The 18,459-nt window shown below is 46.8% G+C and overlaps 1 protein-coding gene across 1 annotated transcript in view; it reads left to right on the top strand.

The window, feature by feature from the left end:
* Window positions 1-8,353: 8,353 nt before the first annotated feature.
* Window positions 8,354-18,459, top strand: part of TRIM65 (tripartite motif containing 65) — a 29,758-nt gene continuing 19,652 nt past the window's right edge. Inside the window, exons 1-3 of the mRNA XM_049768519.1 lie at window positions 8,354-8,374; window positions 10,009-10,138; window positions 12,470-12,783. Of these exons, the coding sequence (XP_049624476.1) occupies window positions 8,354-8,374; window positions 10,009-10,138; window positions 12,470-12,783 (465 nt within the window). The remainder of the gene's footprint in view (window positions 8,375-10,008; window positions 10,139-12,469; window positions 12,784-18,459) is intronic.

The raw sequence follows: 18,459 nt of genomic DNA, 5'->3' as shown, positions 1-18,459 counted from the left end.
CCCAGGAAAATGTTAGAAATTGCAAGAGACTGGCTGGGGGGCACGCGCCCCGAGGAAATAAAAAGACTTGCAGAACAAGTTGTTAAGTCGTGCCAGCCATGTCAGCTGGTAAATGCCTACCCTGGAAGAATCAAAATGGGAAAACGATTAAGAGGAACACGACCTGGACAGCACTGGGAGATTGACTTCACCGAGATCAAGCCCACCAAATATGGACTGAAATACCTATTAGTTTTTGTGGACACTTTTTCCGGCTGGGTAGAAGCCTACCCCTGTAAAAATGAAACTGCGCAAATGGTATCTAAGAAAATTCTGGATGATATTTTCCCCAGGTTCGGACTTCCCCAGGTAATCGGGTCCGATAACGGACCTGCTTTCGTGGCCCAGGTAAGTCAGGGATTGGCCAGGGCTCTGGGAATTAATTGGAAGCTACATTGTGCCTATCATCCCCACAGCTCAGGTCAGGTAGAGCGTATGAATAGAACTATTAAGGAGACTTTAACTAAATTATCTCTAGAGACTGGCGTAAGTGTCTGGATTTCCCTCCTCCCTTCAGCCCTTTTCCGGGCTCGAAACACCCCTCTCCCCTCCCAGTGTATTTTAACCCCTTTTGAAATCCTATATGGGGCTCCTCCCCCAGTAAAAGTTATAACTGATACTTATGAACCTTCTCTTGCTTCCTCTTCCCCCTTGACTGCCCGACTGGCTGCTGTCACCACGCTGCAAAAGTGCATCTGGAAAAATCTTCAGCAAGCATACGAGCCCGGGGACCTGACAGTACCACACAACTACAAGCCAGGAGACTCAGTCCTCGTGCGGCGACATCGTGCTCTAACACTAGAACCCAGGTGGAAGGGACCGTATGTTGTCCTCCTCACGACCCCTACTGCAGTTAAGGTAGACGGTATTGCGGCGTGGATACACGCCTCACATTTAAAGCCAGCACCAATAGAATTTAATCAGAATGAGTGGGCAGTGGAGCGAGCAGAAAACCCGCTCAAAATCCGGCTTAAACGCCAGCAAACTGCTCCTCCTGCCTCAACTCCTGTGGTTACTTCTAATGCCCCCAGTCTTAGGGGGGTTTGATCGGCCAGTGGAACACCAAAAGCTGTTAAGGACTCTCTACGGTAACCCCTGTGACTGCCCCGGAGGTCATCAGTTCAAACCTGAGTACCGAGCTACACAGGCAGTCGACTGTGGCACTAAAACGGCCTATCTCCAGCTCAAGCCATCAGCTTCCACAGGTGAAATCAAGGCTCAGTGGGTATGTAAGCAAAAACCCCAACCCCTTCCCCCGGACACGAAAGGAACCTGCCCCCCAGGATGTGTAGAGCTAACTCAGGTACACTCACGGTGCTATAAAACCTATCAGCAGTGCGTTAAAAATGGCCAACTCTACCTGGTGGCGAAACTAACTGATACCTACAAGGGGAGCACGGGAGGTGAGTGGGGTCCTGAAACTTTTAAAACTCCATACGGGGCAGCACATTGTCTAGCAAATATTGGAGATGTGGTCTGCTGGCCTCTAAAAGCCCCTTTACATATATCAGATGGGGGAGGGCCCACAGATCAAGAAAAAGAAAAGGAAGCCATAAAATGGGCCGAAAAGGAAGTTTATAACCTAATGCCAAACTGGCCCAAGCACCCCTCCCTTCAAGCTAGGGTGCTAAATGAGGATCTGGATTCAAATATACACGACATTCTAAAGTACACTCACAAGCTCTTAAATCAAACCAACCCAAGCTTAGCGGCTGACTGCTGGCTATGCATGAAAATGAGTAACGATTGGCCATTAGCAATACCTGTGCCTAAACCAAATATAAGTAGCTTTTCAAACTGCACCTATACCAAGCCCTTTAAAGTAATCCCTCAAGAATTTGACTCCTCCACTTGCTATGTTAGAAATTACTCACTAACCATAGATTTAGGGCAAGTACCAACAACAAGGTGCTCTAACATCTCCGAAGTCTCATTGGACTTGGGATGCCTCCCCCCAGGACAGGTCTGGGTCTGTGGAGGAAATTTGGCTTATCCAGTGTTACCCAGAAATAGCACAGGCATTTGTGCACCTGCCTTCCTGCTACCCAACATTGATGTTCTCCCAGGAACTGAACCAGTCCCTCTTCCCAGCATAGACCACCTGGGAGGACACCGAACTCGTAGGGCTGTAGTATTACTACCCCTGCTGGCTGCGTTAGGGGTGGTCGGAGGATTAGGAATGGGAGCTGCAGGGTTAGGAGTTTCATTGGACCGGTATAATAAGTTATCTGATCGACTGGCCTCAGACATCCGGCAGGTTTACAAGTCTATCCAGGACCTACAAGACCAGCATGACTCACTCGCCCGGGTGGTCCTGTAAAATCCGAGGGGACTAGACTTAATCCTAGCCGAGAAAGGAGGATTGTGTGTAGCTTTACAAGAAGAATGTTGCTTTTATGTTAATAAATCCGGAATAGTACGAGACAGAATAAAGAAACACCAGGAAGAATTAGCAAAGCGAAGGGAGGAACTCTATGATCAACCGTTATGGTCTCTATGGGGAGGAATCCTCCCCTACCTCCTGCCTCTACTTGGTCCACTGCTAAGTGTACTCTTAATAGTTGCAGTAGGACCCTGTATCGTAAACAGAGTTGTAACTTTTATCCGCACTCAAGTGGGGGAAGTTAAGCTAATGGTGCTAAGACAGCAATATCAGGAAGTACCCACAAAACTCTGAGTAACCACTTGCTGCACCTTGAACTTAACCCCTGAAACCAACTCCGCCCCACCTCAGCAGGAAGTAGTTACAGAAGAGAAACCGTCTGCCCAAAATCCCTTCAATGTTCTTGACTAGCAGTGGTTACTTCTGTGTTAATTCTAAGATTAGAATTATTAACAAGAAGGAGTGGGAAATGAAAGGAATGAAAAACATATTTTCCCCTACACATTCCTGATGAGAGTTGTCTGTCTCTTTCTCATGCAATGTAATGTTCCCCCCCTCACCCTCCCCTCTGTGTTAACTATCTGCTTGTCTCTTATCTACTGAGCTACAGGTGCTGATCCATTTGCTGGCTCCCCATGGTTTTACAGACCCTGCATTAATCGTCCTGAAGACATCTTGGAGACTTAATGTCTGAGTCCCGCTCACTTGGAGACTTGAAGTCTGATCCCTACTCACACCTACCCCCAAAACCTCCGGATTCCCCCATATCAAAGCCCATTCCTGTTTCCGCTGTAAAAATAACTCAGCCCACCTGAAAACTGTATAAAAACCCCCTGATTTCAGACCTCGGGGTTCAAAACCTCTGCTCTGCTCTGAGCACGTTTCGAACCTCTGATCGATCAGATTAAAATTGGAACTTGCCTGCAATTTGCTGAGCACGTGCCTTTTTCACTATTCTGTGCTGGGCAACTGGGGGGGTCGGGTCGTCCGGACTTTTCAGGACCAAATAGGAGTTTGAATTACTGTTTGCATGCGAGGCAAAACGCCTTACGTATGCTATTTTTTGTAATAAGTTCAATTAGAAGGAATAGGGACAGTACCAAAAGAGCCAAAAGTTTTAAGTATTTTTGCAAGGTGGGATTAGGAGTATGATACACTTAGCTAAATAGGGTATAAAGTATATACTATTTTATGAAAATTAAAATATAGGTAGGTTACTATAACAAATAAAAAATTGAGAATGTGCACTGGCACTGAGGAATAAAAAACAAATAAGTAAGATTTTATAAGTGAGAGAATTGTAAGGAGATGGAAGATTAAGTAATACTACATTATTAAGAAAAGTTAGAAATAAAGAAACATAGGGCTGGGCGGTGGCGCAAGAGGTAAGGTGCCTGCCTTGCCTGCGCTAGCCTTGGACGGACCGTGGTTCGATCCCCCGGTGTCCCATATGGTCCCCCAAGCCAGGAGCGACTTCTGAGCGCATAGCCAGGAGTAACCCCTGAGCGTTACCGGGTGTGGCCCAAAAACCAAAAAAAAAAAAAAGAAATAAAGAAGCATAGAAAAGTTGGAAATTAGAGGACAATTTAAGCAATAGTAATAACATGACATATATGAAACAATTTTTGCTGGCAAATAGTTGGGGAACTGCTGGTTTGCAAATTATAAACACATATATAAAATTTTTTTGTGACAAATTACAATGATAATAAAAGTTTTGTTGCTGCTTTGAAGAAGGTAGGCTAAACAGGAAACATATACTTGAAGAATAAAAGATGGTATTTTGTTGAAGAGTTTATAAGTTTAGTTTTTAAATTTTAAAGAGTTTGTAAATTTAGCTACGGGTGTGACGTCATCTGTTTCCAGGCAGCCTTCAGGGGTTAGTAGTGATGGCTGGCGTTTTTGCAGAAGTTACAGGACTGGGGGTTGAAAATGCAGCTGGAGTTGTTAGGTGAAATCAGCAGGGGTGCTGAGTGTGAGCTTGTCAGCTTTCTGCAGGAGGGAGACTGATATTTCTTAGGCAGACAGCGTTTTAGCGTTAGTAGTTTCTGTGAAGTTTTTTGAAGAAAACTGGAAAACTTAAGTGAAAAAATTAGTGGGGGCATGGTAATTGTTTTACTTTGACTGGGTTTCAGAGAAACTTTTTAGACCTGTAGGGAAATTAAATAGCTTTTAATTATGCTTTGGGGGAGCTATATGCTTCCCTTTTGGACTTCATGTTTCTATAAAACAAAGGTTGTTAGGAGAAAGTGAGGGTGGAGAATTTGCATTATTTGTATTTAGGATGTTAAAGAAGCTGTATTTTTTTTTTTTGCCTATAAGAAAGGAAGAAAGATTTTTTGTTACTTTGATTGCAAGGGAATGCAATTGACTGGTATAATTTTGTAGTTTTAATTCCTGGAAAGGATTAAATTGATTAGTGGGATTTGAGCAGATTAGATTTAAAAACTCTAAGATTGTTTTAGAGGTGCACGTGTTCTTGTTTCCTGTGGGAGGATAAAAATTAATTTGCAATGAAATACAAAAATTAAGTAAAAGCAATTACAATTATTAATTAGTACAGATTGGTTATAAAGCAAGGTAAGGTTATAATATTTAAATGCATTTTATAAGCAAGTAGATAAGGTAGTGGTGGTAGGTATATTTAGAGGCTAGAAATATAAGGAAAAATAAAAGAAGCAAAACTTTTAACATAGTAGCAATAAGATTATAAAGTAATGATTTTTATACTTAAAAAGAAGAGAAAATGTTTGTTAAGAAAACCGCAATAATTGACCTGATTATACTGTATCATATTGAAATAAAATAAAACAAATTTATAGAAAAAATTATAGAAAGAATAGAGAGAAAATATTTTTGAGTTATGTAAATGAAAAGTTATGCACCAAACAAGACGTAAAAATTGATGTAACTTATTTGTTATTGGCATTTGTGTGAAGGCACACCTACTGTTTTTTTTTTTTTTTTTTTGGTGGTTTTTGGGTCACACCCGGCAGTGCTCAGGGATTATTCCTGGCTCCAGGCTCAGAAATTGTTCCTGGCAGGCACAGGGGACCATATGGGACGCCGGGATTCGAACCGATGACCTCCTGCATGAAAGGCAAACGCCTTACCTCCCATGCTATCTCTCCGGCCCCACACCTACTGTTTTTAGGAAGAAAACTTTAATGATTTTTTGGGAGAAAACACAGCTGAATATTACTGTTAATTTGTTCACTATAAATTTTTGGATAAGAGTTACCGTGATAAGGTAGAGTAATTAGCACATAAATAAACTTTGTTACTAATGACCAGTTTTTTGTAGTTATTAAGTAACTTTTACTTAAATATTTTTTTAAACGTATATAAAACAAATACAGAAAGTAGTTACCAAATACATGTTAACTAAAAATCTTAACTTTAGATAGCTGAAAATTAAAATTATATTTTTAAACATATATATTTTTAAGATTGGAGAAAATTTTTCTTTTTTGGGGCAGCCACTGAAGGCTGTTTGCAAATGTGGTTTGCAGAGAAGGCATTTTTGTTTATACATATGCAAATTAAGGTGGCCATTGAGTATAACAAAAGATAAATTTAAAGATTTTAAGAGGCTGAAAGCACAGAGCAACAAGTAAATTTTTAAAATTGCAATAAGTTACGTAGCTCTGATTTTATGATTACTGTAACATGAGGTTAAAAAACATGCTTTATTACTAGAATTATACCATATAAAGCATTAGATTTGTGTTTTGAAAATAATTTGGCACTAATAGACTGACAAATAAAATGGCCTGATTAATTAATTGTTAAAGTTTTAGACTTTTTGGGAATAAGTTCCCTTTTACCAATTAAAGGTACTAAAATTTGTTGAAAATTTGAGGGCATTTTTTGTAAATGAAATACACCTTAACTAAATTAAAACCAGTGCTGACAGGTGGTATATGCCAGCTATTTGTTAACATTAGAAAACTTTTATTAGGGGCCGGAGAGATAGCATGGAGGTAAGGCGTTTGCCTTTCATGCAGGAGGTCATCGGTTCGAATCCTGGCGCCCCATATGGTCCCCTGTGCCTGCCAGGAATAACCCCTGAGCACTGCCAGGTGTGACCCAAAAACCAAAAAAAAAAAAAAAAGAAAACTTTTATTAGGGGGCCAGGCGGTGGCGCTGGAGGTAAGGTGCCTGCCTTGCCTGCGCTAGCCTAGGACAGACCGGACGGACCGCGGTTCGATCCCCCGGCGTCCCATATGGTCCCCCAAGAAGCCAGGAGCAACTTCTGAGCGCATAGCCAGGAGTAACCCCTGAGCGTCACAGGGTGTGGCCCAAAAACCAAAAAAAAAAAAAAAAGAAAACTTTTATTAAGGCTTAAAGATGGAAATAATGAAAATTATTCTTAATTAAAATATAAGTAAATAAAATGCTAGATGTTATTAAAGACGATTGAAAATTAGTTTTTAGATAACAATAAAGAATTAACACAATTTGATACCAGTTTTAATATTATTATGACCAATGATAATATTACACAGTAATAAATCTATGTGACCAAAAAAAATTTTTTTTTCTTAAAATTAAGTTGTAAAAATATTATGCATACACAAAATTAATACTATGGTTAAATTTTAATTAACTGCAATATCATTAGACAATTTTGATTTATTAAAAACCTTTTAGAGGGGCCGGAGAGATAGCATGGAGGTAAGGCGTTTGCCTTTCATGCAGGAGATCATCGGTTCGAATCCCGGCGTCCCATATGGTCCCCTGTGCCTGCCAGGAACAATTTCTGAGCCTGGAGCCAGGAATAATCCCTGAGCACTGCCGGGTGTGACCCAAAAACCACAAAAAAAAAAAAAAAAACAAAAAAAAAAACCTTTTAGAAAGAGAAATTTGGAAACCTTGAGAAATTTAGACCTCATTCTGATGACCACAATGAGCTTTCTGTGGGGGAGGTTTTCTTCCCCTCAGGGCCTAGAAGCCGCTTGAATTCAAAGCGCAAACAGATTTTTTTTTTCTTCGCTTTTCTCTGAGGCGAGGTTTTGACCTAGGAAAAAGCTGTTTTTTTCAAAATTGCACATTTGTAATATGCTCACACATTGTTTTCAGACACACAATTTCAATGCACACTTAGACAAATTCTTAGATTCACACAGCACATAAATTGACAAACCTAAAGGTGAATTGCAGGTAAAAGATGAGATGAGAAAAATTGTGGGAAATTTTTGGACGTCTCCAAATTATTCCCGCCAGATTTTTGCTGGCTATTAATAAAAAATTGTTTTAGGGGCCAGATAGGTGGCGCTGGAGGTAAGGTGTCTGCCTTGCAAGCGCTAGCCAAGGAAGGACCGAGGTTCGATCCCCCTGCGTCCCATATGGTCCCCCCCCAAGCCAGGGGCGATTTCTGAGCACATAGCCAGGAGTAACCCCTGAGCGTCAACGGGTGTGGCCCAAAAACCAAAAAAAAAAAAAAAAAGTTTTAGGAAAGGATAAGATAAGGCCTTTTTAGAAGAAAATAGAAGAGTCGACTCTTAGTTAAAAAGGGAGGTTTTTGAAGAGAAATAGAAAAAATTAAGTGCATTTGTTTACCTTTATAAATTTCTAGTTGGCAAATTTTTACTTTTGTTGCATTAGATATGACCTGCAATTTTTACGGATACACACATATTTATTATTATTTAAAGAAAACATTTGAGCAGAGACTTATGAAAAAAATTTATGCATTAGATATGCAAAAATGTTATTAATCATGATTTTTAGACAGTTTTTAGCACATTTCTTCCCCATATAGTATACGATGAATGAGGTAGAATATAGGGCTGGAAATTTCCTTTGCTTACACCATTATTCCAAGGTAGGACTACAGCACTTTTTAGAACACTTTTAGGCAATCCTAGACCCCTCAAAGGGAATGGAACGTGTTCCACTGCCCAAGAGTGGGGCCAGTCTTTTCCAGCGATGCAGGAAAAGTCTGCTCCGGTATCCACGTGGCCTAAAATATCTTTGTCCTGAATTCTTATAGATGTTACAAGTGGTTCTGAGGTGTTTTCATATTTTTCAAACATTACAGGAGAACAAGACTCAGTAGCATGAGAAGATGCAGCATACAGATTGTTTTGTTCTAAAAACTTTTTAACTTTTTGCACAGGAGAAACAGTAGCCAAAGCTAATTTTGATTCATCTTTAACTTGGTGTTTTCTGGGGGATTCTTTTGTTTTTAAGTTTAGAGATGCTATAGAAGGAACCGGCATATTAGCTGTTAAAGGTTCTGAGCCGTCCTTTCCTCTATCAAACCCCTGATCGCTAGTTGTTCTGTTAAAAGTTATATTGGTCTTCTGCTTGGACTGCTGACCATGACTATATTCCATTTCTACCCTGGTAGCTTGTACTGATTCTTTTCTATCATCAATCACCTCCATGACCTCTGTGCAAATTGTATAGATAAGATTTAGGTGGGCATCAGGACCATACGTTTCATATACATTTTTGATATCCTGCTGTACTTGTAGCCAATCCTCTAAACATAGAGTACCCCTCTCAATAAACCAGAGGCTATAAGTTTCTAAGAATAGAATAAATTGCTGTATCTGCTGTGGAGATATGGCATAACTCTTAGCTCTTAGAATATACTTTATAGTATCAGAAAGAATTTGTTGCTTAGAATAATTTTGACCCATGTTCCCGTATACCTTCTCGCCTTAAAACCTGGTACTTTTCCAGGGGTTCCTAGGCAACCGGCGAGGTCCAATTCCGTGGCCTGGAAATGAAAAAGAGAAGGGAAAAAAAGGGATAGAAGAAAAGACAGAGAGATAGCTTACCTTTTCCGATATGGCCCCACATTGGGCACCAATTGCTGTGAGCCAAATTTTGTTTGCAGTCTACAGCACCTGCAAACAAATCCTTCGTGGAGTTCGGGAAAAATTCCACGGGAAAAGGTGGGCACGCGGAATGACTAATGACGGAAATATATTGTAAAAATGAAATGAAACCACACAATAGTATGGGGACTCACGTTTACAAGAAACGAGAGACAATTTTATTTTTTAAGCTGGCAGCTTTTAAAAAGTAGAGGCAGGAAGGCAGATGTAAATTCTAGGCATCAAAGAGGCTGGGAGAAGAATGAAGGACCCTGGCTAGATTAGCATATGAAGAGCTGATGCTGAAGGTGAAAAGGGAGTTTGTAATTAACAGGGAAGTTGGAAGAGAGGAATGTTTCAGAGTTTCGGGGGGGGGGGGAGTGAAAATTACTTTGTTTTGAGCTAAGTTATGGAAAAATCTGTTTCTTGGTGCCAAGGTAGCAAAAATTACAGGGAGCTGTTAAATGGGAGACTTTTGGCTGGATTGATTGCTGTCCTTTGTTGTAGAAAGAAATTACTAAGACCTGATTTCTAATATAGGTTAAAAATAAAGAGAAAAATAGTTACAGCCACATATATGAATTATTGCCAAACCATCCACGCAAAGGGTCAAGTGATTTTGACTGCTCTATGCGGGCCTTTTGGCAAATAATTCCTTTTCAGGAGAGCACTACATTTTGTTGTGTGTGCTTCTTCTGAGTGGGAATGTGGCACAGGTGGGTAGATTACCCTCTGGGGGAGTTCTGGCCCCCTTAGCTTGGCCAGGTCAAGCCCAAAGCAGCTCAAGCCCACTTCAAGAAACCTGACCGAGCTGGCCCTGAAAGCGACCAAGCCCAGACAGACGTCCATCTCCTCCAGATGGACATGGGATCACGACCCCGAACTGGTGTGGCAATCTCTGTATGGGAACAAGCACCTGTGTGCAAACACCAGGCCGTAGGAATAAGGAACTGACCCTTATCAGACCCCTTGCCACATCCCACCCCCAAATAAAACACCCCCTACACATCCTGATCGTTCATGGGAACTTGCAAAAAATTATTGGGAAAGGGGTCAAAGCAATAGCACAGTGGGGAGGACATTTACCTTGGATACAGCTGACCCAGGTTTGATCCCAGCATCCCACATAGTCCCCAAAGCATGCTAGGAGTGATTTCTGAGCAAAGAGCCAGAAGTAATCTCTGAATGCTACTGGGTGTGGCAAAAAAAAAAAGAAAGAAAGAAAAGAAAAGACACATGTCTTAATGCAGCTGACCTGGTTTTGATCCATATGGTCCAAGTCTCACCAAGAATAATCTCTTTTTTTTTTTTTTTTTTTTTTTTTTTGGTTTTTGGGCCACACCCGGCGGTGCTCAAGGGTTACTCCTGGCTGTCTGCTCAGAAATAGCTCCTGGCAGGCACGGGGGACCATATGGGACACCGGGATTCGAACCAACCACCTTTTGGTCCTGGATCAGCTGCTTGCAAGGCAAACACCGCTGAGCTATCTCTCCGGGCCCAGGAATAATTTCTGAACACAGAGCCAGGAGTAATCCCTGAGCACTGCTGGAGAGATTACAACAGGCTGCATATCTGCTTTGCATGCAGAAAGCCCAGGTGGTCCCTGGCGCCATATGGTCCAGAGCAAAACCAGGAATCACCCTTGAGCACACCTGGGGGAAGCAAACAACAACAAACTAATGATGGGGTCACAGAAGCGGTTGTGTGGCAGCCTGGAGACCTGGGCATCTGGGTCCTTATTCCAGGTGGTGAGCTCTGGTTCCACACAGACACACACACACCCCAGCCCCACCACTCATGCAGGAGCTGTGGGATGAAATTTCCTAAACCTGATTGGTGGGGCCAGAGAGATAGCACAGAGGTAAGGCGTTTGCCTTGCACGCGGCTGACCCAGGACAGACAGTGGTTGGTTCGAATTCCGGCATCCCATGTGGTCCCCTGTGCCTGCCAGGAGCGGATTTCTGAGCTCAGAGCTAGGAGTAACCCCTGAGAGCCTCCAGATGTGACCCAAAAACCAAAACACAAAAAGTTCTGAGTACCACTGGGATGACCCCAAAACAAAAACCAAAAAGGGGGAAGAAGGGGCAGGAAGACTTAGAAATGGCACAGTGGATAATTTGGGGTGTGATGCCCAGCAACCGAAATAGGGTGTGACCCAAAAGCCAAAATAAAAACAACCTGATTTGGGGGCCGAAGAGATAGCATGGACGTAAGGCGTTTGCCTTGCATGCAGAATGTCGTTGGTTTGAATCATGGCATCCCATAGGGTCCCCGGAGCCTGCCAGGAGTGATTTCTGAGCTCAGAGCCAGGAGGAACCCCTGAGAGCCTCTGGGTGTGACCCACAAACCAAAAAACACAAAAAAGTTATGAGTACCACTGGGGATGACCCAAAAACAAAAACTGTAGTATATGAAAAATTTTCCATAAGATGATTCTTGGAATTGTTGTATATAAAAGTGTTTCCTTAGGATTGTTCTGTGACTATTGCCCCACCCAGCCCTTCCAGGTGGGGCGCTGTGGAATTGGCATAAATAGCTTGATGGAGAGGGGAGAGGGGCCTTCTGTGAAAGCTGCTGGCTGCAGGAGGATTCTCTGGCTCTCCTTGCCCAATCTTTTACACCCTATCCTTCTTGTCTGTGTGGATTATTATTTGCTGCGGATAAATTTTACCAAGGTCTTCCCCCGAAAGGGGACAAGGGGATGGGAAGTAATTTCTCATCCTGGGGGACTGTTCTTGGATTCACAAATACCCAGCAAAGTTAACAGCGAAGATACATTACAAAAAACCAAAAAGGGGAAGAAGGGGCAGGAAGACAGAAATGGCACAGTGGATAATTTGGGGTGTGATGCCCAGCAACCCAAATACCCAGCATGGAGGTAGTACGTTTTGCCTTGTATGCAGAAGGGCAGTGGTTTGAATCCCAGCATCCCATATGGTTCCCCGAGCCTGCCAGGAGCGATTTCTGAGCTCAGAGCCAGGAGGAACCCCTAAGCACCGCAGGGTGTGGCCCAAAAACCAAAACCAAAACACCCTGATTGAAGGGGGTGAGGGGTGGGTGGGTTGGGGTGGTGTAATCCCAGATCAAGGCCCGTGCAGACAAGTGGTGTGGTCCGCCTGGAGAGGCCGGTTCCGGGCCTGGGGCGTGTAGGGCTGTCACAGGGGTGTCCCAGGGGTGTCACAGGGCTGGTGGCCCTGGGCCTCGCTGTCCCTTTAAGAGGCCCGGGACTTTACGACCAGCAGCCGGCGCCCCAGCAGCCTCGCCATGGCCTCGCTGGAGGACAAGCTGTCCTGCGCCATCTGCCTGCAGCTCTACCAGGCCCCGGCGACGCTGCCCTGCGGCCACAACTTCTGCTACGCCTGCATCCAGAAATGGGAGCCCCAGAACCAGCAGTGCCCCACCTGCCGCACCCCCTTCTGCGGGGACACCGATCTGCGCCGCAACGTGGAGTTCAGTGAGGTGGTGGACATGGTGCGCGACGAGCTGGATCGCCGGCCCGGGGAGCTCCCCGCCCCGGACCCCGACCCAGGGCTCGAACTCGCGACCAAGCCCGCCCCGCGCTGCCCCCGCCACGGCTGGCCGCTGGAGCTCTTCTGCCGCACCGAGGGCCGCTGCGTGTGCTGCGCCTGCACCGTGCGCGACTGTCACGGACACCAAAGGGCGCTCTTGCGCATCGCCCGGCGGGACCGAGAGGTGAAGCCCGCCCGGGAAAGCAGGGAGGGCCAAGAGCCTGCTAGGAAGGGATTCGGGGAGGTGTGGGGGTCCCCCTAGTGAGATCTTGGAGTCAGTGGGCCAGGATGGAGCGCAGAGGTGGTCAGATATCTTGGGGAATGCTGGGGGCCCTTGAAGGCCAGTGGGTGAAGAGGGAGCTACAATAGGCAGTGGTCAGAAGCTGGGGGGACTGGAAGTAGGACAGTCCACTCTCCCCCACACACACTCATGCCCACCCCTTGGGTGAAGATGGAGCTACACTGGGCAGTGGTCAGAAGCTGGGGGGACTGGAAGTAGGACAGTCCACTCTCCCCCACACACACTCATGCCCACCCCTGTCTGCTGCAGGAAGCCCACCCGAAGCCCCAGCTTTGTACTTTTGGGAGGGCTCATGGCCTTGGCTTCATGGCCACCTGGTTCCATGACTCAAGGTCAGAGCTGCCGGCACTGGGAGGTAATGTTGGGGTGCATAGGGAATCTTTGCAAGGGGGCCAAAGGCGTTGCTTCTGGCATCTGAAGGGTTGACTTGATATCAGGAGAATATTTTCAGGGGTCGGAGTGATAACAGCGGGGAGGGCATTTGTCTTGCACGAGGCTGACTTGGTTCAATCCCCAGTATCCTATATGGTCCCCCCGAGCCTGCCAAGAGAGATTTCTGAGCACAGAGCCAGGAGTAACCCCTGAAAACTGCTGGGTGTAGCAACCCCCCAAAAAAAGGGAGGAGCGAGAGATAGCACAGCAATATCGCTGACCCAGGACCAACAGTGGTTCGAGTACCAGCATCCCATATGGTTCCCGCCCTCCCTCCCACCCTGCCAGGAACCATTTCTGAACACAGAGCCAGGAGTAATCCCTGAGCTTCACCGGGTATGACCCCCTCAAAAAAACCCAACAAAATAAAAATAAAAAGAACATGGGGCTGGAGTGGTGGTGCAGCGGTAGGGCGTTTGCCTTGCATGCAGCTGACCTGAGATGGACCTCGGTTCGATCCCTGGCATCCCACATGGTTCCCAGTGCCAGAAGCCATTTCTGAGCAAATAGCCAGGAGGAATCCCTGAGCATCACCAGGTGTGGCCCAAAAACCAAAAATAAATAAATAAAAAGAACATTTTCAGGACTGGAATGATAGGACAGTGGGAGGGGTCTTGCCATGCATGCACCTGATCCTGGTTTGATCCATGGCACCCTGGAGGGAAAAAAAAAGATAGCACACATTTTCTTTTTTTTGTTGTTTTTTGGGCCACTCACCCCACTCCATGGTGCTCAGGGTTACTCCTGACTCTGTGCTCAGAAATTACTCCTGGTGGGTTATTTCTTTTCTTTTCTTTTCTTTTTTTTTTTTTTGTTTTTGTTTTGGTTTTTGGGCCACACCCAGCGGTGCTCAGGGGTTACTCCTGGCTGTCTGCTCAGAAATAGCTCCTGGCAGGCACGGGGGACCATATGGGACACCGGGATTCAAACCAACCACCTTTGGTCCTGGATGGCTGCTTGCAAGGTAAACGCCGCTGTGCTATCTCTCCGGGCCCCTGGTGGGCTATTTCAAGGGATATTTGGGATGTCGAAGATTAAACCCAGATCAGCAGCATGCAAGGTAAACACCCTCCCCTCTGTGCTGTTGCTCCAATCCCAAGACAGCACAAGTTTTCATCCCAGCTGTATGGGGCGGGGGGGGGGGGGGAGACGGGACGGGACCTTATAGTCGCAGAGGGGCTGGGGCACTGCCAGGCCTCACCGTGCCCATGCCCTGCTGTAGGGGGGCAGGAAGGGGAGGAAGAAGTTTGTGCAGCCTCTCACCAAAATCTGGCCCAACCCTCCTGGGGTGCACACACCAAGGGTGAACTAGGGTGGCACAGGAGGGGGTATGGATAGGTACATGCTGGTGTTTGCTGAGGGAGTTCAGGGCCACTTCTGCAACAACCTTGTATTATTGGTGTTTTTTTGGGGGAGGGTTTGGGCCACACCCAGCTGGATTCAGGGATTACTTCTGGGTCTGTGCTCAGGAATCATTCCTGGCAGAGCTCTGGGGATGACCCATGGGATGCCAGGGATGGAACCCTGGTGGGCCATGTGCAAGGCAAGCACCCTCCCCACTTTATTTATTCATTTATTTATTTATTATCGCTCCAGCCTCCTTGTCTTTTCTTCCCTTCCCCCATGGACTCCCGCAGGCCCAGCTGAAAGCAGCGCTGGAGACACAGTGGCAGCAGCAGCAGAACCGGACAGAGCAGCAGCTCCAGGAGCTAAAGCAGAAGATGCTTCAGATCCAGGTGCAGTGAGTGGGTCAGATCCTTGCCAACCCCCCGAATTTGAGTGGCCAGTCCAGGGGGTCCCCCGATGCTCTAGGTCTAGGAACACTCCCTGGCCAGTAAGTGCAAGGTCCTGGCATCTGGGAGGTGAGAGGTGGAAAGAGAAAAAAGATGCTCCAGGGGACCCCTGGCTCCCCATCTCAGCCCAGCAGGCAGCCCTGGTGCCATCGACCCCTGTGTGCCTCCCCAGACCTCAGCCTGCACCGTGGCCTCGGTGGTCTCGGACAAGTTCAGCCACCTGCTGCAGGCGCTGGAGGAGCGTCGGGCCTCGGCCCTGCGGGACCTGGAGGAGGCCCGGAGCCGCGCGAGTGCGCAGGCGCAGGAGGAAGAGCAGCGGCTGCAGCGACACCTGCAGGCGCTGGCGGAGTATGACAGCCGGGCCCGCGCGGCCCTGGAGCAGGAGGACGACGTCGCCTTCCTCCAGGTAGGCCTCAGTGTCCCCCAGGAAGGGGCGGTGGCTCTGCCCGTCCTCCCGGCTCACTGTGGCTGTCCCTGGGCACAGGGATCGCAGCTCTTGATGCTCCCCGCGCCCGTCGAGCCGCCCAGCCCTCCGCAGTGGGACGAAGAGCAGCAGGTGGGAGGCCTGAAGAAGTGGCTGAGCCAGCTGGCCGGGCTCCTCCTGGAGGAAGGGGCTCCGCAGGCACCAGCTGAGGCTGCCGGCTCGCACCCCCCGGGTAAGGTGCCCCAGATCTCCGTCCTGTGCCCCTGGGGCTATGAGTGGGCCAGGTCCCTGTGCTGTGCCCTCTCTGACCCTGCTTTGTTTCTTTTTGGGGTGAGGGGTTGGGTTTTTGGGTCACACCTTTCAGCGCTCAGGGGCTACTCCTGGCTCTATGCTCAGAAATAGCCCCCAGCAGGCTCAGGGGACCATCTGGGATGCCTGGATTCGAACCACCGTTCTTGTGCATGCAAGGAAAACGCCCTACCTCCTTGCTATTTCTCCGGCCCTCCTGCTTTTCTTTGTTTGTTTGGTTTTGGTTTTGGTTTTTGGGTCACACCCTGGCTCTGCGCTGAGAAATCACTCCTGGCAGGCTCGGGGGACCCTCTGGGATGCCAGGATTCGAATCATCGTCCTTCTGCAAGTACAGACCCTGGACTACTAGTCGTACAATGGATCTGGGGAGAGGAGAAATAAAGCACTCCTTCCTGGTCATTCCAGACTGTCCTTCACCTTTAATGGGTCGAGACCTATTAACTAAATTAAGGGCACAAATTACTTTTGAGGAAACAGGCCCTGAGGTAATTTTTAGGAATCCAAAAGTCCAACCTATTGGAACATCCATTTTAACCATGAGAGCTGAAGACGAGTATAGAATATTTGAGGAAGAAATCCATATCTCCAAAACAGATCTGGACTGGTGGTTAGAAAGAGCACCAGCAGCATGGGCCGAGACTGCTGGACTAGGGCTGGCAAAACTACAGGCACCAGTAGTGGTGGAATTAAAGGCAACCGCAAACCCTGTAAGAATCAGGCAATACCCCATGAGTCAAGAAGCAAAGCAGGGAATAACTCCCCACATCAGAAAGCTCTTTAAGCAAGGAATTCTGGTAAAATGCCAGTCCTAATGGAATACTCCACTCCTCCCTGTCAAGAAACCTAGCTCCGGGGACTATAGACCAGTACAGGACTTGAGGGCAGTTAATGCCCGGGTGGAAGACATTCACCCTACGGTGCCCAACCCCTACAATCTGCTTAGTACCCTCAGTCCAGACAGAATTTGGTACACTGTGTTGGATTTGAAAGATGCCTTCTTCTGCTTACCCTTGCACCCAGCTAGCCAGCCGTTGTTTGCTTTCGAGTGGACAGACACGGAGGCCGGCATCTCAGGCCAGCTGACATGGACACGACTCCCACAAGGATTTAAAAACTCCTCCACCATTTTTGATGAAGCTTTGCATCAGGACCTAAGTGCTTTTCGCGAACAACACCCACAGGTAACTCTGTTGCAGTATGTCGATGACTTGTTGATCGCTGCCGAAACCGAGGGCAGCTGCAGGCAAGCCACTCTAGATTTGCTACAAGAGCTAGCCCAGCTGGGATACCAGGCCTCTGCCAAGAAGGCCCAATTATGCAGACAGGAGGTAACGTTCCTAGGATACACCCTACGTGATGGCAAACGATGGCTGACGGAGGCTCGGAAAAAAGTAGTTGCCCAAATCCCGCCACCAACAACACGGGTCAGCTGCGTGAGTTCCTGGGAACAGCAGGGTTTTGCCGTTTATGGATTCCGGGTTTCGCCAACCTGGCAGCACCTCTATACCATCTCACAAAGGGAGATGCAGCATTTGAATGGACTCCTGATTGCCAACAAGCCTTCAATGCAATCAAGACGGCCCTGCTGTCCGCCCCAGCGCTGGCTCTACCTGATGTGAGTAAGCCATTCACTTTATTTCTGGAAGAAAGAGGCGGGGTGGCCAGAGGCGTCTTAACCCAAACACTCGGGCCGTGGAAAAGACCAGTTGCCTACTTATCAAAGAAATTGGACACAGTAGCCAGTGGCTGGCCCAAGTGCCTTAAGGCAATTGCAGCCGCGGCCCTTTTGGTAAAAGATGCTGACAAGATCTCCCTTGGGCAAAAGCTAACTATAGTAGCCCCACATGCACTGGAAAGCATCATCCGCCAGCCTCCGGATCGGTGGCTCTCAAACGCAAGAATTACACACTATCAAAGTATTCTGCTAGACAAAGACAGAATTCATATCGGAGTACCCGCCACCTTAAACCCGGCCACTCTGCTGCCTGAAGAAGAAGCAGAGCCAATACTGCACAAATGCCAAGACATACTGGCTGAGGAAAGCAGTACCAGAAAAGACCTCCAGGACCAGCCGTTAAAGCAGTCAGATGTGATATGGTTTACAGACGGAAGCAGTTTTGTAAAAGGAGGAGAAAGAAGAGCCGGAGCAGCAGTAGTAAGCAATCATAAAGTGGTTTGGGCCCAACGGCTGCCAGATGGAACTTCTGCTCAGCAGGCAGAACTAATTGCATTAACAAAAGCTTTAAAATTAGCAAAGGGGAAGAAAGCCACCATCTACACAGATAGTCGGTATGCTTTTGGAACCGCCCACGTCCATGGCATAATTTATCAAAGACGAGGGCTGCTGACTTCAGCGGGAAAGGACATTAAAAATAAAAAGGAAATACTGGAATTATTATCTGCCCTTCAACTCCCCAAAGAACTGGCCATCGTTCACTG

This window comes from Suncus etruscus, chromosome 1 (genome assembly GCF_024139225.1).
Source record: "Suncus etruscus isolate mSunEtr1 chromosome 1, mSunEtr1.pri.cur, whole genome shotgun sequence".
Lineage (NCBI taxonomy): Eukaryota > Metazoa > Chordata > Mammalia > Eulipotyphla > Soricidae > Suncus > Suncus etruscus.
The sequence above is the reverse complement of the archived record's forward strand: the minus strand, read 5'-3'. Positions and strand labels throughout refer to the sequence as shown.